The 23,911-nt window shown below is 38.4% G+C and overlaps 2 protein-coding genes across 3 annotated transcripts in view; one reads left to right on the top strand and one right to left on the bottom strand.

The window, feature by feature from the left end:
- fkbp10b (FKBP prolyl isomerase 10b) overlaps positions 1 to 6,418 on the bottom strand; it is a 17,198-nt gene extending 10,780 nt beyond the window's left edge. Inside the window, exons 1-4 of the mRNA XM_016239953.1 lie at positions 6,120 to 6,418; positions 5,357 to 5,502; positions 4,992 to 5,181; positions 4,525 to 4,670 (exon numbers count right to left, since the gene is read on the bottom strand). Of these exons, the coding sequence (XP_016095439.1) occupies positions 4,525 to 4,670; positions 4,992 to 5,181; positions 5,357 to 5,502; positions 6,120 to 6,313 (676 nt within the window). The 5' untranslated portion in view covers positions 6,314 to 6,418. The remainder of the gene's footprint in view (positions 1 to 4,524; positions 4,671 to 4,991; positions 5,182 to 5,356; positions 5,503 to 6,119) is intronic.
- Positions 6,419 to 8,896: 2,478 nt separating this feature from the next.
- dbf4b (DBF4B-CDC7 kinase regulatory subunit) lies at positions 8,897 to 23,669 on the top strand. Of its 2 annotated transcripts, none has more exons than XM_016239954.1 (12): positions 8,897 to 9,067; positions 15,163 to 15,278; positions 15,407 to 15,535; positions 15,867 to 15,917; positions 16,819 to 16,885; positions 18,562 to 18,611; positions 18,712 to 18,745; positions 18,912 to 18,957; positions 20,225 to 20,362; positions 20,448 to 20,583; positions 20,730 to 20,863; positions 20,984 to 23,669. In XM_016239954.1, exons 1-12 carry the CDS (start codon positions 9,049 to 9,051, stop codon positions 22,497 to 22,499), a joined length of 2,436 nt encoding a protein of 811 aa, XP_016095440.1. In that variant the 5' UTR covers positions 8,897 to 9,048; the 3' UTR covers positions 22,500 to 23,669. The 2 variants fall into 2 exon arrangements, with proteins under 2 accessions (XP_016095440.1, XP_016095442.1); XM_016239956.1 differs by having other exon boundaries at positions 18,915 to 18,957.
- The last annotated feature ends 242 nt before the right edge of the window (positions 23,670 to 23,911 follow it).

Here is a 23,911-nt window from a genome sequence, read left to right on the forward strand (position 1 = left end):
TTTGGATAAAAGCGTCTGCTAAATGATTAAATTGTTTGTAAAATACAAATTCATTAAGACATTTTTAATTTTAAACCACTGATTCTGCCTAAAAGAGTCCTTTATCCATAATATTGGTTTCTCCAAGTCGTCTTTTGAATCTGAATCAGGAGAGAAATATGCACAAGAACTGAACTGTTTACAAATGAAAAAATTTCTAAACAAATATCTAATCAAAACATAGAACAGACGATCTGATGGGTTTGAGAAGATCAAATACAACCCGATACTAAAAAAACAGACCAGGCCTCTATTTGAGACCGGCCTTTATTTACCCAAACCTGTCGTCACACCAGGCGTTTAAAAGAGACAGGCGTCTATTTGGGACTCGGCTATTATTTGAAGTTTTACGGTATAAAGCAGTGAGATGCAACACTTCAAAACTATCAGAAAACAGCTATCATAGACAATATCAAGGCAATTGCAACAACAAGCAGCAGACCCGGCTCACCTCTGAAATTGTCTTCAGCATATGCTATGACAGCGAGTCTAATGTCGACAAACTCCTTCGATTGGCCAGACGCTCAACGCATGTCCGCCCCACAATTGAGATGGCTGGGGAGACAGACAGCTCAACAGACAGGAGGACAGGAGAACATGCTTGTGACAGAACTAAGTGTAGAAACACTTAAGAAACAGGTGACCTGCGCCGAGCACCAGGCAGTTCCAAGCAGGTCATCAGGTACCTTTTCATGCCAGGCGACCATCGCACAAGGGCCAGCGTTTCTAAGCATTTGCAAGTCACCAATATGCACATTGAGCTCAAGTGTGGAACCCATGCATGAATGCATGCTTTCAACCATAGTTGAAGCGGGTGCATGTGAAGCAGTCCCAACATGCCAGATAATGTTACAGTGCAAACAGTTCCTGATAATGCACTCGTAACGCTGGGGCATTTTGAAGCCTGTGCGCTAGTCAGCATTACACCGTTGAAATGGGGCAATGTGTGACTTTTATATGGAGCTTGTCTCTTTAAGGCAAGGGGTGAAAAAATTATTCTGATAGGCTACAGACTAGTATCTTCTGTATTCTGTCTTACAGCTTGTCACACTGCACAGTGGAACAATAGCACAAAGAAAACCAGTGATCTCAGTGCCTGCAATAGTCAAGTCAAATCAAGTCACCTTTATTTATATAGCACTTTTAACAATACAGATTGTGCCAAAGCAACTGTACAGCATTAATCAGGAAAATAGTGTGTCAATAATGCAAAATGACAATAGTAAACACTCAATTTTCAGTTAAAGGCAGTTCATCATTGAATTCAGTGATGTCATCATCCAGCTCAGTTCAGTTTAAATAGTATCTGTGCAATCAAATTGACGATATCGCTGGAAATTAAGTGTCCCCAACTAAGTAAGTCAGAGGCAACAGCGGCAAGGAACCAAAACTCCATCGGTGACAGAATAGAGAAAAAACTTTGGGAGCAACCAGGCTCAGTTGAGGGGCCAGTTCTCCTCTGGCCAGACAAAACCAGCAGTTCAGTTCCAGCCTGCAGCAAAGTCACATTGTGCAGAGGACTCAACTGGTTCCTGTGGTCTTGTCCTGGTGGCAGTCTAGGAGACAAGGTCTTCACTGGGGATCTGTCTCTGGGGCTCATCTAGTTGACAAGGTCTCCGCTGACATTCAGGGCTGTAGAGGTCATCTCTAGGTTCTGATCCACCATCTGATCTGGATACAGACTGGATCCGAATGGCTACAGTGACCTCGGATTAAGAATGAAAGAAACTAATATTAGTGTAGATGCTATTCTTCTTACGATGTAGCGAGTGCATCGGGTGTTATGGGAAGTGTTCCCGGTTCCGGCAGGAATTTGAGAGAAGAGTAAGATAGCGGGTAGACTTTATTATCGATTCCGACTATAACGCTATGCGGCACGTTCCTCATTCCAGGAAGGAATGGCATTTCAGCCATAAGTCTGAAGTCTGGGCTAGACAACATGCAGTCACACAGAGCTATGCAGAAGAAGAGCACTGAAAACAGCTGCACAGCCGGTGTATCATAAGATGGATATGAGCAGCGATATCGCCAGTGTACACCATGGCTAATATAAGCAACACCACACACCTATATGAAAAACAGTGCCACATCCGGTGTTTACCATCAAAAGATGACGCACGGTGGCAAATGGCACAGCCGGTGCTAATCACAGAAAGGCAACACATGGCGACAGCAGCAGCATATAGCGGTCTAATCAATACTACACATCTGTATGAAAGACAATGGCACAGCCAGTGCTTATCATAGAAGGGTAACGCACTGCTGCAGCGCCGACATATATAGCAGTCAGCGACCTATATAATGGCCAGTGTAAGCAACCCTACTGTACACATCTGTATGAAAGACAATGGCACAGCCGGTGCTTATCATAGGAGGGTAATGCACTGCGGCAGCATTGGCAAATATGGCATAACCAGATGCTCTGCTTGAAAACAAATCACAGAACATGTGGGTTCTATGTCAGAACACCGGCTCCTGCGTCATGGTACTCTCGTGAATGGTGACAGAGAATGACACGGAAGAGAATAATTGTTGAATAAAATCATTATTTTTTGTTTTCTTTGCACACAAAAAGTATTCTGTTAGCTTCATAAAATTACGGTTGAACCACTGATGTCACATGGACTGTTTTAACGATGTCCTTACTAAGTTTCTGGGCCTTGAATGTGGTAGTTCCATTGCTGTCTATGCAGGGTCAGAAAGTTCTCGGATTTCATCAAAAATATCTTAATTTGTGTTCCAAAGATGAACTAAGGTCTTATGGGTTTGGAACGACATGAAGGTGAGTAATTAAATGACAAAATTTTCATTTTTGGGTGAACTATCCTTTTAAGTAAGCAGCTGGAGTAATTTGCGCTCTAGCAGGCAAAATGGCGCCCTGAGGCAAGGCACTGTTATATATTGTGTGAGCGGCTGAAGCGCCTTGGCTGGGATAGTTTAGGCAGGGGGCTGTTTATATCATAAGCACGTTCAGAGGACAAGGTGTCAGCGGGACCTGTGCCAGCATATGAGCTCTTTGCTGCAAAACTCACATTCGGCTTATAGCTCCACTACCATGAGGGAGCGTGAGAACCGGGTTTGTTTCTTGAAGTTAGGTATGCGCCACCTATGAAGAGTGCTATCCCGAAGGCAATGATATCTTCAATCCATTCTTCATCAGAATGTATAAGGGGATCAGCAAAGCGTATTCCATAATCCCCTTTTGGCAAAGCATTTATAATAAAGGAGAAAGATTTTGATGAAATGCCGCTGAGCACCGCTTATATAGGGAGCTTTCCTGCCCCCTTTTCGCATGCTCAAGCACCATTGGCCATTGCAATGCAATGGCGTTAACCGAATAAGGACTTCAAAAGCTATATTTCTTGAGGTTGTTGAAGAAAACATGTCTGCCACAACAATATGAGTGTGCAGATTTGTACATAGTACATCACTCATTTGTATGTATCAAGAAGGCATCAGGAGGTTGCTCCACCGGAGTTTCATTGTACATGTACAGTGACAATTATGTTCTTAAGGCCCCAATATACTTCAAGCTAAATCGAAGAACAAACTGATGTGACGTAATTTCAAACTAAATCCGGCCAAAACGAAGTTGATTTTTGTTCATTTTGGGAGTTCGAAACGGCTTGCCAAAGTGAACTTTCCAGAAAAGTTTGTTCAGCTGCAAAACATCTTCGGACTACCATTGGTCCGTGACGATTACATCATGGTGGGTGTGCGCTGAGGCTCCGCCTTCTTTCATGCAGAACTCTTCTCTGGGTTAATTTTGTCTGTCGAGTCCTTGGAGGTGAGATGTCCGCGGGTAAAAACTGAACACAGTGGAGAGCTGTTTTATAGTAGCAAATTACGTTTTGCTTCTGATGAAATGAGACACTGACAGTTTTTCATGTTTAATACTGCTGCTTGCTTTTAAGCAATATATTGAATAAAGTGCCATGTAAATATACGTGACGTGACTTCATGGGAGTGCTAATTTGTAGAGCTCGTGCAAGCATACCCATGTTGCTATGATCGGATGCTTTTTTATAATAAAATGCTTGCCGTTATCTCCATTTTTGTTGTGTTTATTTTGTTACTAAGAGGAAAGCGCATAGCACATATTTACATATTCATATAAACGTCACTTTCATCAGAGTGGGCAGCGTCGGGATGTTCGATAACAGCATACCGCTGCTCACGTATATCTATCTTTGTTTTACACCTAAACAAAGAACGAAAAAGAACTTTGTTTTGAGTATATTGGGGCCTTTACTTACTTAAGGCTTCAGTATTTGAGGAAAAAAAGGGTTTCCCCAAAGCATCAGCTTACACTGTACGCAAAGCTGAGAGACCCTCTCGAAATGGAACCCAGAATTACATTGACACGTGAGAAAGGTCCAACAGAATACTAAAGAGTATTCTGAGTCTGAAATTTGAATAAAACTCTATGATTAATATAGAACTAGTTGTTCTTTATATGTACATGCAGATGATTTGCTTGCTTACCATATCCTTTTTCTCCAAATGCCAGAAATGGGGGGATGACGAAGTGTCGTATTTCTCCTACACACATGCCCAGCAACCCTTCATCCAAGCCTTTTATGAGCCAACCTTCCCCAACCACTGAATCCTGCGTCTGGGAACGCTTGTAGCTGCATTATGTTCATACAAGATTAATGAACACACTTCTGGATACATCTGATATATGTGTCCACTCAGATACTGGATTAGATTTAGATGTTAAAATACTTTCTCTTATGCCTTTTTAATGTACAAAGAAAATTATTACGAAGCCATATATAAGACAATTTGCATGAACAATGTCAACACTGTGGATCCATGGCAATATCAACACATTGCTCAAACAAGAGCAGGAGTTTGGTGGCAGGAGTGTTCGGGAAACTTGTTTGTAAATTGTTATTATTTTTTGCAGTTCCTTCGAGGTGGCTACTAGGACAGAAAGTAGCACTAACCTGGAGTCAAACGCAGAGCCATCCAGCAATGTCCCATTAAAATGAAAACGGACAAAGTCAGTCCTCATGACTGAGCGCTTGCATTCTTTAGGTGTACTGATGACTTTGGTCTGAACCTGGTCTGCTCTGTTAAAGACATCCAGTAGAACCAGATCAAACACTAATGTTGTGTCTGGCGGCACTTTATCACCTGAAACGGCACAGAAGGAAGACACTTTCTGTGATATCTAATACAATGACACCCAGACATTTTTAGGCATGACCTGTGTGTCCAAATGGTTTTTGGGCCACTGTCCAAGTTTGAGAAATAAACTAGTATGCACATTTAGTTTGATGAATGTAAAAGGTGTGTTTGGGTATATTACCTGCTCCTTGGCTACCGTAAGCCAAGTGGGGGGGTACAGTGATCTTCCTATGCTCATTCACACACATACCCAGAATGCCTTTGTCCACACCAGCAATCTGCCACTTTTGGCCCACTTGTCCAAAGAATGCAGCCCCCCTATCATAGCTGCATTTAAAACAAACAAATCACAAAAAGATTTCCAACACACAGCACACATACATAGCTTTGCAAGTCATAAAAGTCATTTTAATAAAAGTAATAAAAGCATTTTACACAATCAAGTCCATTTTATTTCTATTGACAATGCAGCTCGTCTATCATTTGAACTCCTCAGAATAGTTGTATTCAAGCTACACTGGGAAAAAATTTGCACAAGGCTCAGAAACCAAGTGAGCTCCCTATCAAGACAGCATTTGGCCACGTATGATACATATGATGTTCAAAAATGCTTTCCATGTAGGTAAGCTCACCAGTGTCTGAGACACGGCCATAGATTAATATGCAATATAATAAAAAGTATTTTATAAGTAAAAAATCTTGAACAACCCTATTTGCATGTAACTGCAAAAGATACTTCAAATTATATCATAGAAGTACCCTGATTTTACCATAACACAAAAAAAGTATCCCAATGTAATATTCCAATGGTGCACGTCCAGAAAATCACGGCCCTACACTGGACGTCTCCAAAACGCAATGGTATCGCTTAATGCGAAGAATTTTAATGTGCAAGATGCAAGGAATGAACATCACTCAATGAACACTTGGCTGCATTATCTCACCTAGAGTCAAACTGTTTTCCGTCAGTAAAAGTGCCGTTATAGTGATACCGCACGAAATCTCCAGATTTCACTTCTCTGATGCAGCTTTTAGGAATGAAGTATCGATCAACTGCAATATCATCGATAGGCCCGGGGTTACAGTCCACGGAGAACCACGTCGCCAGCAATAAACTCAAAATAATCCTCCGTACCATTTTAAGGAAAGTGTAGCCTGTGAATGAGGCTCGCAGTCAGTTGTGGGCTCCTAGTTGTGGGCTCCTGTAGGAGGAGCTCGGATGTGTAAACGTGGAAGATCTTCAGCTGGGATGTTGCTTCGGGCACTTTTTCCGTTTTCGGAACAAATAAAACTACAGGTTCTGAATTATTTTATAGGAGTGCTCAATTGTAAAACCATTGTTTACTGTTATTATTTCTGATGTTATTGGTTAAAATGTTGAGAAAAATGACGCACAAGGGAAAAATATTTAATGAGATCATATTTCACGGAAGCGGATGGAAAGCCGTTCAATAAGAGGCTGTGACCGTTGGATGTGGATGACACACTTTAGCAGCACCGCGGTTTTAGTCAGGAACATTTGTATCGTAGTAGCCTATGCAATGTTTTACTTAATTGCTTGATGTTTGGTTCATTGAATAAATATTATAATTCTGTCAAATAATGTCTTTTTGTTTGCTTGGTTTATTATAACCCTTTAGCATTCCTGCAAAATTTGCCTAAAACGCCTAAAAAAGGCATAGCCTACCCCAATTCAATTGCATGCTATTCTTGAACCATTTGGAGTATTTGCATGGGTTGGTCTCTTTTGAAAGACACGGAGGTTTGTTCAGTTTAGAAACAAAACTCAAGAGTGCCATCTTAGAGTAAGTCTTACTGGCACTGAATGATAGAACTTTGAACACACCGAAAAAGGGGGGGGGGAAAATATATATATACTTTTTTTTTTGTAAACAGATACCTGCAGTCAGATGACTATAGCTGGGAGCTATTAGCTGGAAAACACAATGGGATCACAGCATGAAGCCTTGTTGGCAGTCTGACAAAGACACTGATTGTGGCTGCTGTGCTGCACTCTAAAAAATGCTGGGTTAAATGCAACCCAGTGCTGGGTAAAGTAGGGACAAACCCAACAATTGGGCTGTTGTGACCCAGCGGTTGGGTTACTACCCAGAAGGTTGGGTTAAACATTTAACCCAACTGCTGGGTCAAAACAGCCCAATTGTTGGGTTTGTCCCTATTTTACCCAGCACTGGGTTGTATTTAACCCAGCATTTTTTAGAGTGTGATTGTGTCTTTAAAAGGTTTGCATCATTCGAATAACAACAATCTCAACTTTCCAAAGATATATGACGATTAGCTTTTTTTTTTTGCCACGAAGTGACCCTTCAAAAATACACAGTGTACCACGGGTGGTAAAAACATTTCGATGATTAGCCTATATCTGGATAGGCCTAAGTGACCCAAAAAGCTATGTGGGATTCAGAGAGTGGATTCAGATCTGTTGCAGAGGGGGAGCTTCCAAGGCTGAGATTAGGGGCATTTAGTGTTGTATCTGTACTGTGGCACAGGCCCCCCACCAAAAAGCGTCCTCATAGTTTTATACTAGTATGGATATGGGTTAAAAATGTCTTTCCCCTGCAGTAGAGAGTAACTGTTTTATATAAAGGTCTTGATCTCAATCAGGGGCATTGCTTGGACTCAGAGATGTTACGGTTTGGAACAAAAGCAGACAATATTTCAAAGTATTGTGTTAACGTTCACTCAGAATGAACCTTTTCAATCAGAATCAGAATGAGCTTTATTGCCAGGTATGTTTACACATACGAGGAATTTGTTTTCGTGACAGAAGCTTCCGCAGTGCAACAGAATGACAGCGACAGAACAAAAAACACAGATAATAAAAAAATATATATATATATAAACAAGTAAATAAGGAATAAAAATATACAAATCGACAATTGTATGTACAGTATATTATGTGCAAATTGAAATGTAGACTGAGTATGAGTGTTAGATAAATAAGTGTATGAGTGTATAAATAGTGTGTGTTCCACAGTTATTGTTAAGTGTTCATGAGATGGATGGCCTGAGGGAAAAAACTGTTCCTGTGTCTGGTCGTTCTGGTGCTCAGAGCTCTGTAGCGTCGACCAGATGGCAACAGTTCAAAGAGGGAGTGTGCTGGATGTGAGGGGTCCAGAGTGATTCAGTTCAGTTCAATTCAATTGTATTTGTATAGCACTTTTCACAATACACATTGTTTCAAAGCAGCTTTACAGAAAATGCATGTGTCTACATTACACTTTAGAGTGATCTGTTACCTTTTGTTTATTGGACTGTTGTATAAAAATCAATATCATGTTTACGGTCGTGCTATTCGGACAGAACACTATTTTTGCTTGTGTGACATTTCTCAACTCATTATAGGCCACACAGGGTTAATTCCGAATAATTGGGACATTTCCCCAGGCATCTCTATGGCAAAAAGTGTCCAAATTTACCTGAAACAAAAAGAAAAAAAAAATAATTATGGTGGCATCTATCTCCTCAACCACAGTTTAACAAAATGTGATCATTCATACTGTGTACATGAAAGAAAAGACTACAATTAACCATAACTGCTACAGAAAAACAATGCATGACGAAATATACAGACCATTTACAATTACGAGCAATATTACAGTAAAAAACATAACTGTGACTGGCATAATTTTTTAGAGCCACTACAGCTATATATAGGACATATACGCCTGTGGGTGGCGGTAATGTGTAACATTGTGCGCTACAGCAGACAACATGCAAGAGAAGAAGAAATTCAGGAGGGCCGTTTGAAAAGATTCACAGAAAGAAACTGCGCGTAATATTTATATCGCTTGAAAACTATACATTTGATGATGTTTTAATATATCAAGACGCACGATATTTGTAATCCTTATGAGCAAAGAACCTCAAGGTAAGATCAACATTTTCATAAGTACTCTGATGATACAGGTTTTTGTGGCTTCTGTTGATTCGACCCCCTTCTTTTATAGAGTTTTGTTTACTATGGTTTTATGATATACGATAATATACGTGCCCCCAAACACGGTATGTCAAACAAAACTTTCAAATAAAAAAAAAAGTACTGCTATGATAAATATCAAACAACATACTGTACCATTAGTACCATGCCATATATGAATTCTTTGTCTAGCATTTCCAGCATGTCTGTTTAAAGGTTTAGTGCTTATTTAACAATTTTGTTTAAACAAAACTTTTTTTCCCCCCTGCTCATGCCAGATTTATTTGTTTAATTATGTTTAACAGTGCTAATAATAAATTGAGGAATTTGGGCCCAAATGTGTCAGCCCATAAAAATGTGAGAAATCAATAGTATTAATAAATAAAATGTTTACAATTACTTATTAGATCAGGGATGGGCAACTGGCGGGCCGCAATGTCTTTTAGTACGTCCTGCTTAAAATATTTGAAAAGTAAGTCATGTAAAGATTGCTTTCAGTTTATGATGTTATACTATTTCCAACCAGGTTGGTCGCTAGTTTCCGGTGTAGTGCCGAAATTTGCACCCTGCCAGATTATGCACCCCCTAGTATTGGTAGGTTTAGGGTTAGGTGTGGGGGAGGGGTTAGGATTAGGGGTGGGGTTGGGATTAGGCAATCAGGTAGCGACTTCAACGAGGGGGTAATAATAATCTGGCAGGGGTGCAGAATTCGGCACAACACCTGTAGGCCGGTTGCACCAGCTGTACGTAAATTACAATTTAAACCCTATTCGCACGGGATTAGTATTATCTGGGGACCTTGTGTGATTTTGAAATTACCCCCCACCTCTGAATTTCATGGGGTGCATTCGCACGGGTTTAAAATCACAGACGACCTCCGCAATAATTACAAATGACTGGAGGTCACCAGGTAATACCAATCCCGTGCGAATAGGGCTTTAGCCTAGTTTTGACGTAAATGGGCACTTACAATTTACGCACTACTAAATATTTTTTCGTTGCACCATTACACGTAGTTGAAGTGTAACTACGTATAAGGGTCAAAGACGAGACGACACCATTTTGGTGTCCGCATCAAATTACATTTAGAAATGTCATTTTAAATGCATAAAAAACATCTTAAATGCAAGTAAATTGTCTACTTTCATATTTAAAATTACTTTTGAGAAAATAAAATTTAAAAATATGGGGGAAATATTGTTCCAACGTGTAAAATTGTCATTCAGTGTAATGTCCGGACTTTGATTTTACCATTACATCTTTAAATAAACATAAAATGCCAAGTTAAAAATATATTTGTTGTCTTGGCATTTTCAAGTAAGTGGTGGCTGTGTTATATTAAAGGGATAGTTCAATAAGAACTATCCAAAATTCAAAAAAGACAAAAATTCTGTCATTAATTACTCACCCTCATGTCGTTCTAAACCCGTAAGACCGCCGTTCATCTTCAGAACACAAATTAATATATTTTTGATGATTTCTGAGCGCTCTCTGACCCTCCCATAGACAGCAATGTAATTACCACGATCAAGGTCCAGAAACGTAGCAAGGAGACCTGTAAAATAATCCACGTGACATAATTTTATGAAGCTACAAGAATACTTTTTGTATGCAAAGAAAACAAAAATGTTTTGCTACATGCAGCTTTGCACTCCTGACGCGGCGAGTATAAACCAGGCTCTACACTCGAAGCGCTGCGCAGCTCAAACGAGTCGCGCGGTTTCGTTATGCTTTCAGTTTCGTTTGCCGTTTGAGGTTTCTCACATGCAACAGAAATGCAGTGCTTATGAGTTAAACAATGCGGTGGTCGCGCCAGTGCGACCGCACACAAAATTTAGTCGCACGGGCCGAAAAAATGATCGCAAAATGCGCCCATTTGGTCGCACACTGCATGAGCCCGGTGCAGTACAGTATTTATTTATCCTCAGTTGTTCAAATCGCAGTAATCGAATACGGTTATAGTGATAATTAAAATATGAAACGGTAATACTAACCGTGGGGTATTTTATCACGATTTATCATCAAACCGGTAATCGTTACATCCCTAGTATAGACAGCATCACTGATTATAATGAGATCTATAGTATTTTGTCGCGCCGAGCCACTCGCGTCCAGTGTAGACACGGTGTAACATTGGCTTTGCTTTGTTTCACAGAACTAATCGTTGCCTGGGTTGCGTTCCTATGTGTGGGGCGGAGCTATCAAAATAGGGGCGAGACCCTTTTGGGGTAGGGGCGTGTTTGTTTTGGTGATATCAAATGTCAACATTGGCTACCAGAAATCACTTACCCCACCTTTTAAAAGGACTGTCTTATTGTTTTTTTAAAGTATTTAAATAACCAGGGGACTTTTGTCCCGAAAATGCAGTTTATCAGAGATCATTCAGTGTAACAGGAATAAGAAGTTATTCTGAAATAAATAAAAAAAACTGTTAAGTCATTCGACAGTCTGTGACATCATCAGATGGCACCCTGAAGACCACGTGGTGCTGCAGAAAAGTGAGTTTATTGCTCTTAAATACTTGATAACTTCATCTATTCATGGTGTGGTAACGTAGGTTACAAAAACACGTAATTCATTGATTTTTTTAGAATGAAGAATAAATTAAAATTCATAGCATTTAAACAAGTTCTGCTCGCGTATTTGAAGGTTTCTATTAGATGATTTAGGGTAAACGTCATAATGCGACTACGCATTACTTTACGGAGAGTTTACTAACTACTTGCTACGTCATGCCTTACAAACAACTGGTGCAACCAAATAATGTATAAATTTAGTTACAAACTAGCTAGTAGTAGTTACTAAGCCTCTAGTGTGGACTTAATGTTCTAATTTAAGTAAGAACTTACGAATGGCTGGTGCAACCCTACTGTTCCATGAAAATTTCAAATATGTTGTATTTGTAGCTTATGAGGGCACTGGCAATAAAACGCTGAAAAACATTGTAACAAACCAGCAGATTTCCAAACGATGGAAGACAGGTATCTTGGTGGCTTGCATGACATCACTTTTCCTCCAGATAGTTGTAATGTCTTAAGGCGGAGAAATAAATACAATGCTTAATGGCACAAATGAACGGAACTGATCGATTTAATGTGGAGAGCGCCCCGAATTAGCATATATTTGTTATTATATTATTATAAATACAGTGTTCAATATTCTTACAGCATACATGGAGCACAAACTAATTAGAATGATTTAGACTCGCTGTAAAAAATAAATAATAATAAAAAGGATATTTGAGTTGACTAAACTTAACATTTTAAGGCAGCACAAACACTATATATATTCTTTTTAACTCTGTGGCTGCACTAAATGGGGTGGAGAGTGAACATTATATTTAAGAAGCCATCATAGTTATAGGGTTTCTTTTAACGGCACAAACGAACGGCATCGGTCTAATTAGAATGATTTAGACTCGCTGTAAAAAATAAATAATAATAATAATAAAAAGGATATTTGAGTTGACTAAACTTAACATTTTAAGGCAGCACAAACACTATATATATTCTTTTTAACTCTGTGGCTGCACTAAATGGGGTGGAGAGTGAACATTATATTTAAGAAGCCATCATAGTTATAGGGTTTCTTTTAACGGCACAAACGAACGGCATCGGCTTTGACGGCATGGTGTGGAGTGTGACGTCACTGCCCCGTTCTGTGTTGTTATTTCTGAGGACGGGGCATAGATACAATGTAAATTTGAACGGCACAAATCGAGCACAAACGAATGGCACTGTTTTGGAATGTTTTAGATTTCATGGGGTGGGGAGTGACGTTTCTGTTTGTAAAAACTTTTGTTTTTGTTATATTTAAGAAGCGGTCATAGTTACTAAGGCTGGGTAAAAAAATCTCTATCTCGATTTTAATCGATTCTCATTTTTACGGAACGATATTGATTTTTAAATCCCAAGAATGGATTAATCTAGCCTGTTTTCAGTTAATGGACAGAACATTGAAGCGCACCTCCCATCCAATAAATTGCAATAAGCTATTGTGCTTTGGTACTTTTAATATAAAAACAAAGTCTCACATTTTAAATTGTCCATTTTATTGCAGTATTCAAACAATAAATGCTGTTTTAGCACTGTTTAATGTGGAGTGACAGATCGCTGTAGCGCCTCGATCAACAGACGCAGCAGCGCGTAGCGCACGTGAACCGATCATCTCCTGCACATTAATATTTCTAAATATTTTTCAGCACAAAATAAACATGACTAAACATCCGAAGGCAAGTTAAAAGAAAGAGTACAACTTCACAATCCGTATCCTGTCTCATGTAATCGCTCAATCAGTGTTTCAGCCGCGCAAAGACGTCAATATAACGGCTTCGGCTTGAAAACATCACATTTACCTCAGAAAAAAGCATATTCGGTGACCATAAACTCATTAATCGGCTAGAAAAATAAACTGTAGAGAGGGGCATTTTGATAAATATATTCACCATATAACATATTCATTATAATTTTTACTGTTCTTCAATGTTTAATATATGTTTGAATAAACCCATCAAGTTTTTATGACAGCCACTATTTAAATGTTTATAGCCTATTTCAGAAAAAGTAGAAAATTATGTAATTGTAACGTTATTTTAAAAACTTCATTAAGTGTCATTTTAGCAGTTGTATAGCCTACAAATCAGTCCATTTGAACCTTTAATATTATAGTAATGTAGTACCAACTGACTCTCATGTATATTTTATAGCAATAGTTACGAGATTTTGTTTCCTTGAGAGCATTTGGCATGTAGCCTACTGTATCTGATATATATCTAAAATAATCGAATCGTTAATCGAATCGAATCACAAGCTTGTGAATGAGAATCGAATCGAATCGTGAAATTTGTGTTAAAACCCAGCCCTAATAGTTACAGGGTTTCTTTTAATGGCACAAATCGAGCACAAACGAACGGCACCGGGTTGGAGGGGTTTGGACGGCATGGGGTGGAGAGTGACGTCACTGCTCCATTTTGTGTTTGTTATTTCTGAGGACTGGAAATAGATACAATGTAAATTTGAACGGCACAAACGAATTGCACCGTTTTGGAACATTTAGATTTCATGAGGTGGAGAGTGACGTCAATGTTTGTAAAAAGTTTTGTTTTCTTTATATTTAAGAATATTATTATTTCTTTTTATGGGGTGCCAACTTTACAGAGGTCTTTATTGGAGCTCCATTGAATGGGGTAAAACTGTGTAGATGTAGTCAGATGACAAAACATCAGTTCATCTTCTTATTTAGAAAAGCATACGAAAGTGCCTCCAACCAAATGGCAAAAAAAATCCAATCTCATATGTGGGTTTTTGCTGTTTACTTTCAAGAAGATCTGACCTGATACCAGGGAAAAAAAATCAGAATTGGTTCACAGTGTAAATGCAGCCACTGAAACACAAAAGACTGCAGAGTATACAACTATTTGTAATATGCATGCAAACTGTGATGCTGCTGTATCTTATTTAGAAAAGCATACGAAAGTGCCTCCAACCAAATGGCAAAAAAAAATCCAATCTCATATGTGGGTTTTTGCTGTTTACTTTCAAGAAGATCTGACCTGATACCAGGGGAAAAAATCAGAATTGGTTCACAGTGTAAATGCAGCCACTGAAACACAAAAGACTGCAGAGTATACAACTATTTGTAATATGCATGCAAACTGTGATGCTGCTGTATTTTATAGTTCATCATGATTGATTGTTAAAGTGTAATAGTCAACTTTTCTTTTGCTTGGAGCCAAGAATTAAATTGATATAAGACACATTTTCATACATACAGTTCAGGAGTTATTGCTCAAAATGTGTTTAGCTTTATTGTGGTTCCCCAATTGACTGTTCAGGACCAAACAACCATACTGTCAAGTTTCAAATCTCTAGGTCTTTTGGGCTGCAGGATGCAGTTTTGGGGTACAAACCAATAGGGTTTGTAGCACTTTGCACTTGAGCCCATAATAACAATTATATTTAATAATAATTAATAAAGCAATTCAGTCATTTTTGAAGACCCTCATAGATGAACTGACATGCATAAAAGCATTCCTAAACCTGTTTCAGTTCAAATAATGACTGGAGAACTTTCGGGTGGTTTGAGGGGCCAATCCTTTTACCTGCATGACGTGAAGAGACATCAGTCCGTCACACTCGCTGACATCATCAGCCGTCTGGGAGGGGTGAGAGATAACATTTTGTCATTCATCTGTAAATGAAGGACAAAACAGGAATTGTAGTAATTGTTGCCCTGTATGCAAAGTGATGTTAAATGGTGCATCTAATCCTGTCTGTTCACTGTTTCCTATAGAAAGTGGACAGTTTTCTCACCAAGGATGTGAATGTGATTGTGACGGGCATTAAAGAACCTCATAGTGATTTGCAGGTGGATGGTTCATGTACTGCAGGGGGGAAACAAAGTGGAACCCCCAAACCAATGGTATGTATGCAATTCTTAAATTTTGTTCTTGTCTATAATATAATGTATGATGTGCTATCAGTAGATTGTTTGAGGAGCTTTTCATGCTAAGTTCTGGTTCCTCCCAGGGTCACTTCTTTAAACCTAAACATTTCAGACAGTTTTTTTCTTGCCACAGTCATCTTTGTCTTATTCACAGAGGGTATGAAGGCTTATATTTTCTACAAAGCTACTTTGAAATGGTATATTAAGAAAATGCTATAGAGGTGAATTGAAATATTTCTAAAAGGTTCATGCAGGGATGTTTAGTAACTAATAAATAATGTCGTTTAAATGTCTTTTTACCCTCAAGCTTTGTGGCAGTCGTGGAAAAGCATTACTGGAAAAAGCAATCGACAGAAATGTAAGTCCACTCCTAAATATTTGCATAGAAAATGCCCTTTCTTATTTATTTTACTTTAATGAAATGTGTTTGTGTGCATGTGCTCCTACTTGTTGTCTCAAAATGAATCCTTCATAATCTTCATTTACATTGATAATTTGTAAAAGTTTTAGGATTTGACAAATGTAAACCAAAAAAAAAACACTACTATGGGTAGTATGTGGGGGTATTAAAAATAAAGATATTTTAAACTAGGGCTGGGCAAAAAAATCTAATGCGGTTTTCATGCGAATCTCGTCAGTAAAGCCGCTTCTGGTGATTAGTTGTAAATCTCCAGCACGTGCTTTCAGATGGAGCGGCATTTACTACACAGAGCCGTAGATCACTGACAAGCTACACAAAAGTGGCTTTACTGACGAGATGCACATGAAAAACATGAAAATTAATATTGTTTTGCATTAATAAATGCAGTTACTAATAATCCTGCTCACAAAATGTAGTTGCAACGGCAGAAAAAATGGTCACAAAATTATGAAAATAATTGGATCAAGTTATTAAAAATGCAAAATCAAAGAATTTTCACTTGTGCTTTCTGCCCTTTGAACCCAACTGTATGTTGTACCAAATGTCTGGTAGCCAATACATTTATTTGATGTTACAAACATCAAACAAAAAATACTTTCTTGCTTCCTTTTGAAAATGCAAGTTTTTTTGTTTTTGTTTGTTTTTTACGAAACCGTTCATGTTTTTAAATGGAACATGCAAAATATTGGATAAATCCAATCTGACCCCTTCAGATGATAAAATACTTTTTGCTCAGTCATAATGCTACTGCTATCAGGATTTATGTTAGGACCTCTCAGTTCTTTGATTTTGCATTTTTATTTGTTGTTAACCGTTGAGTGTTTTTTGTTGTTTGTAGGAGAAGTATCAGAGCAGTGTGCTGGCAAATGCTCGGTCGTGGGGAGTCAAGGTCTACAATGTAGATGGTATCCTTTCATTTACCTGTGCTCAACAATATCATATATACACGAGTCACATGGGCTGATTTTTGGAGTGGCATTTTAAAGTTTGACAGCCCCATTCCTCTTTTACATTCATCATACTTAAATGTAAGGATTTTTTTTTTTTAAGAATTCGACCATTTGTGTCAATTCAAAAAGTCAAAATGGGGTTGGGAATGACATGTAGTCACAAAGTAAAGACAATTTCAGTTTTTATATGACTTTGCAGTTGTTGTTTTTTAGTTGTTTAAAGCTCAGAAAAAAAACACTTGGTTACGCAAGCATTATGTTAAGGAATGATCCTTACATGAGTAAAGAAAATGTAAAATAAATCCATAATTAAAACTACAGCATACCAGTTCCTCTCAGTACTCATGCAGTCTTTTACTGGCTTACAAGAAGTCAACACTAGAGAGCACCATATGTACAGTTTGATTTTAAATTTCAATGAATGTGGGATTCTGCTTTATAGGACTCTGTTGTGAACCCCTGTTATTAAAGGGGTCCTATTATGCTTTTCCACTTTTTTTAAAATTGTAGTCAGTGTGTATGTTTGGGCATAAAAAAGATCTAGAAAGTTACAAATCTCAAAGTCCACTCCAAAGGGAGATGTTTCATTTTTAAAAAATCCCTTTTCAAGAACTACAACGAACAGCTCGTTTTGACTACAGCGTTGAATTCCGGGCTTTGTGATATCACAAAGCGGCTCATTAGAATATCATTAAAAATAATTCCCGCCTACAGAAATTCGAATAGTTGAGGGGTGGGGAGGGGCGAGGTTGTGGTTACGCTTGGTTGAGTTGAGTGCATCAGATGAGACGATGAAGAAGTGGTGCTGCTGCAGAGTTAGTGCATCAGAGAAAACAAAGAAGAAGAGCTGCTGTGCTGTAGCATCAAATTTTCGACATGTCTAGAACAATTCTTACAAGTACAACACGTCGTAGCTGGGCGCCGCGGACAGATGCTGAACGGCGCCGCCGGTGTGTCTACACTCATAGAAAATAATGTATTTGAATTTTAAAGCAATGTATTTGCATTTTAAAGACGTGGCGCGACGCTGTGCTTCTCGTCTGGCGCGCGACTGCCTGAAATGCAGTTTTTTTCACCTCCGTGCCCAAACGTCTTTGTTTGGGCTTCCGAAAGCGGATGATGTCAGGAAACAGTGGTTGCAATTTATTTTTAACTCCGTTCGTGAGCATTATAACCCCAATTTGCTATTGTGTGCTGCGCATTTTACTGAGGACAGCTTCCACAACACGAGGGAGTACAGTGCCGGATTCGCCAAAAAGTTTTTGCTGAAAGACTGAGCAAAGGCCGTGGCAGTACTGAAACACCGTCTAAGCTGTTCGCCAATCACAACGCACTGGGACAGCTAACCAATCACAACACATTTTGATTTTCGGAAGGCGGACCTTCATCAAAGCCGGAACTAATCGAGCCGTTTGTGCCAGGATGGGGAGAAAGGTATTTTAATAATGTAAATGATGTGAAAAATTATGCGTTTTTCGAACCACCAAGCATGAGAGCATGTTCTAGTACACCCCCAAAACAAAATCAAGACTTTGTAAAAGAGCATAATAGGACCCCTTTAAATAAGTTAGTAACACAGTTAAAATTTGTACTGGACTGTGAGTGTTGTTTTTTCTTAACGTCAATGACAGAATTTCTAAAGTTCATCAATCATCTAAATCAAAAAATGAGGGCAGCTAAGGTAATTTAATTAATTGTTAAAAGTGAATTAATACTGTTATTATGAGTTTATCAAAATTATTTTCTTATTCACACCAATTTCACACTTTCTTTCCAAACAGAAAAGAAGCAAACTAACAGCTCCTCATGTGAAAGGTTTGTCAACTACTTAAACATGTACTACAGTACTTCTTGTTGTGATTGTTCTATACTAAATATAAGTCTAGCTTTAATATTTTTTTTTACACCTCTATACCTGAGAAACCTGAGTGTAGAGGTGGCGTATGCTCTGGAGCATTAATACACCTGTGTCTTCACACAGCAGGAGTTTTGAGAGGTCCTTATCTGAAAGTGGAGGACTCCAGTCGGTGAGTTTTAGACCTCAGTCTCATTCTCTTAACTCTGCTTTCTGTTTAGATGGTAGTTTAGGTACTTTATACTGTATTTTACACTATTTAATTTTAAGTGAAACAATAGGTTGTCTCAGCCTCTGGAACTGTGATCAGATAATGAGTCAAGAAGTTGTCAGTTGTAGTTGATCTCTGGTTCATTCATGACTCTGAAAATGGGAAGTCAAGTCTTGTATATTACATTGTGTGTACAGTATTTTTGTACAGTGTGCTCTGGCTGTGCGCTGAACATTTTATTTCAAATGTAGATATAGTAGTAGTAACAGTGTATATGGCTGAAATAGTATGAGTGCTGTTATGCTTTTTCCAGTGATAGCCAGTGTCTCTTTAATGAAATGAGTGGATTGTCTGCTGTCAGATTTTATTTTATGTGCTTATTTTGATTTGTCTTTATTTTTATAATCCCAATAACTCTCTGGTTTTAATAAACACAATATGTTATACTTCACTGTTTCCATTGTAAAACTGTTTTGGTCTCCAGGCCCATTAACAAGGTGAACGTTTCAGCCCAGGTCACTGTAGATGTTTTAGAAAAGTTAATTATCAAAATGCATGCCGCACCCTAGGGGCGGAAAAAGTATCGGGAAGGTATCCTTTCCCTCCCCTGCTGAGGATCTGTGTGCACAGGGCAGCTCTTGGCTAATGAAAAGAACTATTGTGTTTTGAGTCTGTTTGGCACTGCTGTCAGAAATTGATCCTACAAAGATCCTTGTGGATATGGGCGATTAAGCCAATATTATACATTATGCAGTACATTTATTTTTTTTGCATACCACAAATACTACAATGACATATAAAAAGACAGATGAAATGAAATGTAATTTTAGCGTCCTCAGCAAAAAACACCAATACATTTTCTCATAATTTCATTAATTGGCTGCACATCAGATTTTGTTAAACACATATGACTAATTGATCAGACTAGTTTATTAATGTAGTGACTGTGTTATGAAACTGGCCTCTCTTCTAAAAATAATTTAATAAAAGCAATTCATTTTTTACACTGCAGGATATTTAAAAATGAAATGGTGAAGATAAACATTGATTTAATAAAAAGAAAAAAGTTTTCACTAGTTACAGCAGATAACACGTTTTCCCTCATTCAAATTTTGACATTTTAATCTGAAATCTTAGTATTCATCATCTACCTAAATATTTCCCAATTTAAATGTTGTTCAAAGATGCTTTTTATTTTGTTAATCCTTATGGTTTTGGTTTTAAACAGGAAGTTCAGACCATACTATGCACAGACACTGAGTTTCCCAGTGATGAGTTTCTCAGGAAAATTTAGCCCTTTTGAGCCCCTCATTCCTCGGCAGTCTGGTAGAAGCAAGGATGTAGATTGCAGCAAGGACAATTTCAGGTATGTTCTTTGAGTTTTTTTAGAAGTTGGAAATCAAATCTACATTGTCACTTTAGTCTGTAATTTTTTATTTTTTTTTAATCAGGAAGAAAGAAGAAGCCACTAGCAGCTGCCATAAGTTACAAGTGCCACTTACTGCAAGTGCCACACACAGAGGCCCAACTAAGAAAAGTTCAGGCTATTGTGAGTGCTGCCACGTGGTCTACAAAGACCAGTATGAGGTGAGTCCATTTGGTATTTTGTTTGCAAATATTGAGTGACAGCAAAAAAAATTCTGTAAGATCTTTTAATATCAGTTACTACAAGGCACTGTTTAATATGCAATCTTTGATTTAACTTTTGACATCAAATTCTCTTTCATTTTTAGCACTTGCAGTCTGAAATGCATCGTTCTTTCATTCAAAATGACAGTAACTATGCTGTAGTAGACCAACTAACGGCTGCCATGGTTGCTAGCTTTGTTTGTAATCCAAATCTAGAAGTGGATCCAACGCTGATCAAGTAAGGGGCAATTATACAAATGCTTTCTTTGCTTTGAAGCAGTTCACGTGATATGTTGACTTTGTCTTGTTGACAGTACGACTTTTTCTCAGTATTCATTGTGTTCATCATTCCCCTCAGGTCATCGACAGGCTTCTCTCAATTACAATTGTGTAATTTAACTGAGATGGTGCAGAATACTGTCAGCGAGAATGAAAAATCTCTTCAGTCTCCACTGGTTCAAGAATGTAATCGTCTACTGGCAATTACTGACAACAGAGGAAACCTCTTTCCTAAACCTATCCAGAGTCCACCTTGTCAGCAAAATGCAACCTCGCATCCTACAATGCAAAATAACTCTCCTGATCCTCTTGGCAATGTCAATTTAGGCCTTTACATCAGCTGCACCACAAATGTTCAGGACTTTCGATCTGGTGTTCTCTGCATGGATATAGTCTCACATCACATTCCTCCAAAATCCCAGTCAATAGAGAAGAAACCCAAAAGCCTTTCTTCTGTCATACTTTCAGAAGCTCCATCTAAAATGCTCACTCTAAGCTCTTCCGGAGACAACAAAATCCCATGCATCATCAAGGTTCAAGGTTTAAAAATGTGCTCAAACAGCCCTAAGATGCTACTCCAGCGAGGTGAAGATGATAATTCTGAAAGTTGTGGCCAGTATGTGTTGGACCATAGAAAGTTGCCTTCAACAAAACAGTCACTGAAATCAGCCCAAGATATTTTTGGGACTCCAGAGTTAGGCATCTCTTACTTTTCATTACCACATATTTTACCATTTCCACACTTGTCAGATTACCCATTTTCTATAGTTAACTTAAAAAAGCGCTGTAGGTCCTTCACTCCAAGTCCAAAACTTGCCAAGAGAAGAAAGATGAATCAAAATGAAAAGCCAAACCCAATTCAGGGGGTTTGCAGTGTTTCCTGGATAAGACAGTACTCATCTGTACTTTCCACCATGCCATGTTTACCGGTCTCCAAGGTGGGTTTTACAACAGAGATGAATAATCGAACTGGAGGTAGCATACTAGCAACCCATGAATCATCACTGAATGAGTCATCTCTTGTGAATAAGATCCTAACGCAGCCTTCCCTAAAATATTTTACTGCCAGTACCCACTGTATGCCTCAAGTTGACCAACAGGACAATGCTGCAAATCAACCCTGTGTTCATGTTAATCAGTCACACAGATTGTCTCCAATCAAAGATCCAGTGGAATCCCGAATAACCACTTACTCATCTGATTTGGACCCTCCTCAGTTGGTTCCATTTTTCCACGAAGACCATCAACTCCAGCGCCATCAGCTTCATGATCCTCCAGAACTGTTACCCTTTTTTTGCCATACACCGGAAGATACTTTCCGTACATCAGTCAGTAAAGCTTCAAACAGCTCATTCCTGTCACACTCCGGAGCCTCTGTTTGCATTGAATCTGCTCTCCTCCCTAACCTCACGTGGTCCACGGCCTCTTCTGAGTCAGATTGGGATTCTGGCCTGTTGTCATGGTTTGCGGCTGGAGTTCCTCTTCAGAATAAAGGGGCACATGATGACCTGGGTCTGTTATTACAAAAGCCACACACTGGCATGCAGGATGGGAGCTATACATCACGATTGTGCTCCATACTGCAACCCTCTTGATTCATATCATTGGGATTGAAGTTGCACCAATCCAACAATTGCGACTGTTGATGAATTCAATCCTAAAGCATTTCTTCAGTCTCCATTCTTAGTAGTCCTCATTTTTCACTTCTACAATTAAATTAAGATGACTACCACCATTACTTGTGAAATAAGACTAATGAATGAATTGTTGTTTGTTTTTCATGAAGAAGATTTTATTATAGAGGTGTGCCTAACTCTGCAGCTAATGGATAATTAATTTCCTCTTTTTCGCATATGTTCTATTCATGAAGACTGCTCAAACTATTTTTTTTTCTGGATAATGAAACCATCTTGTATTACATCAATATTGATTTATATATTTTTGTTAAGAATATTGAACATTAAGATTCTTGAACGGTGTTTGTCTCTCATTATGCAATATCTCGCCAAAATCAAGAAAACAATTCGTTTTAATTAACAGCTGGCAAGTATTTCATGCTTTTCTCTTCGAGTGACCTCCATGACTTCTCTTATGGCTCTCTCTTGCCCTGAGTGTTGACCATGACTTTTCAGCGGAAATATCCGGGAACATGTGCTGGTATTGAGAATTTAATGAGGCTTTGCTGGAGGGGCATTATCGAATTAGTTTAAGTGCTGTGTCTGGCCTCTCTCCAGTTTAGAGGCAGTGTTGATGGTAGAACAATGCCATGGTGGTTTTTGGAGAACATGCAGGATAGGATGCACTCTGAAGGCAAAAATCATTTTTAAAAGACCTTTCAGATTTCCTGTAAATGTGCATCAGTTGATGTGGCGGCATGACCGGTACAGTGGGCAGTGTTTTAATTATTTGATGTCAATTAATGTTTTAAGGCATCATTTAGTGACAGAACATTCCTATTGCAGAAGTTCTGAAAGGGGTAAAGAGCTTGTACCACTGATGTCCATGTAGAATCACTAAAATCTTGTGCTTGGAGGATTTTCCATAAACACTGGAAATTAGCTTTATTAAGGCCTTAGGACAGTAATACATGTTTTTAAGACAAAATCCTGAATAAATGTAGAGATTTACAATACATTTTTATTATTATTTTACTCTATCATGAATTATTGTTTTGATATTTGTACAGTTGTATTTCAAAAGCTGTTTACTTCTATTCTAGATGCCAATTTAGCATTGTTGAATTGTGTGCATGCTCATTAAAATTAGCTAAGACAAATGGTCCGTTTGTGTGCTTCTTTAAGCATTGACTTGTTTTGAATTAAGTTATCCCCTAACCTTTGCTAGTCTGTTTCATCTTTCTTTTTCATGTGATATTGTAATAATATGGTATATTTTTAAATACATTTGAAGTAATTCATTAATTCTATGGGATGCTGCATCACATAATGAAATGCAACCAAATCAATGTTTTTAAACATTTATTTTTTTGTCTCACTGTTTGATCGAA

Source organism: Sinocyclocheilus grahami, unplaced genomic scaffold (genome assembly GCF_001515645.1).
Source record: "Sinocyclocheilus grahami isolate Dianchi unplaced genomic scaffold, SAMN03320097.WGS_v1.1 scaffold578.1, whole genome shotgun sequence".
In the NCBI taxonomy this organism is placed as follows: Eukaryota; Metazoa; Chordata; class Actinopteri; order Cypriniformes; family Cyprinidae; genus Sinocyclocheilus; species Sinocyclocheilus grahami.

Excerpts from the sequence above, each read along its gene's own strand:
- dbf4b (XM_016239954.1), top strand. Across the intron at positions 18,612-18,711 it reads AAAAAATGAGGGCAGCTAAG|AAAAGAAGCAAACTAACAGC; the intron begins GTAATTTAATTA and ends CTTTCCAAACAG. Across the intron at positions 20,584-20,729 it reads TCTACAAAGACCAGTATGAG|CACTTGCAGTCTGAAATGCA; the intron begins GTGAGTCCATTT and ends TTTCATTTTTAG.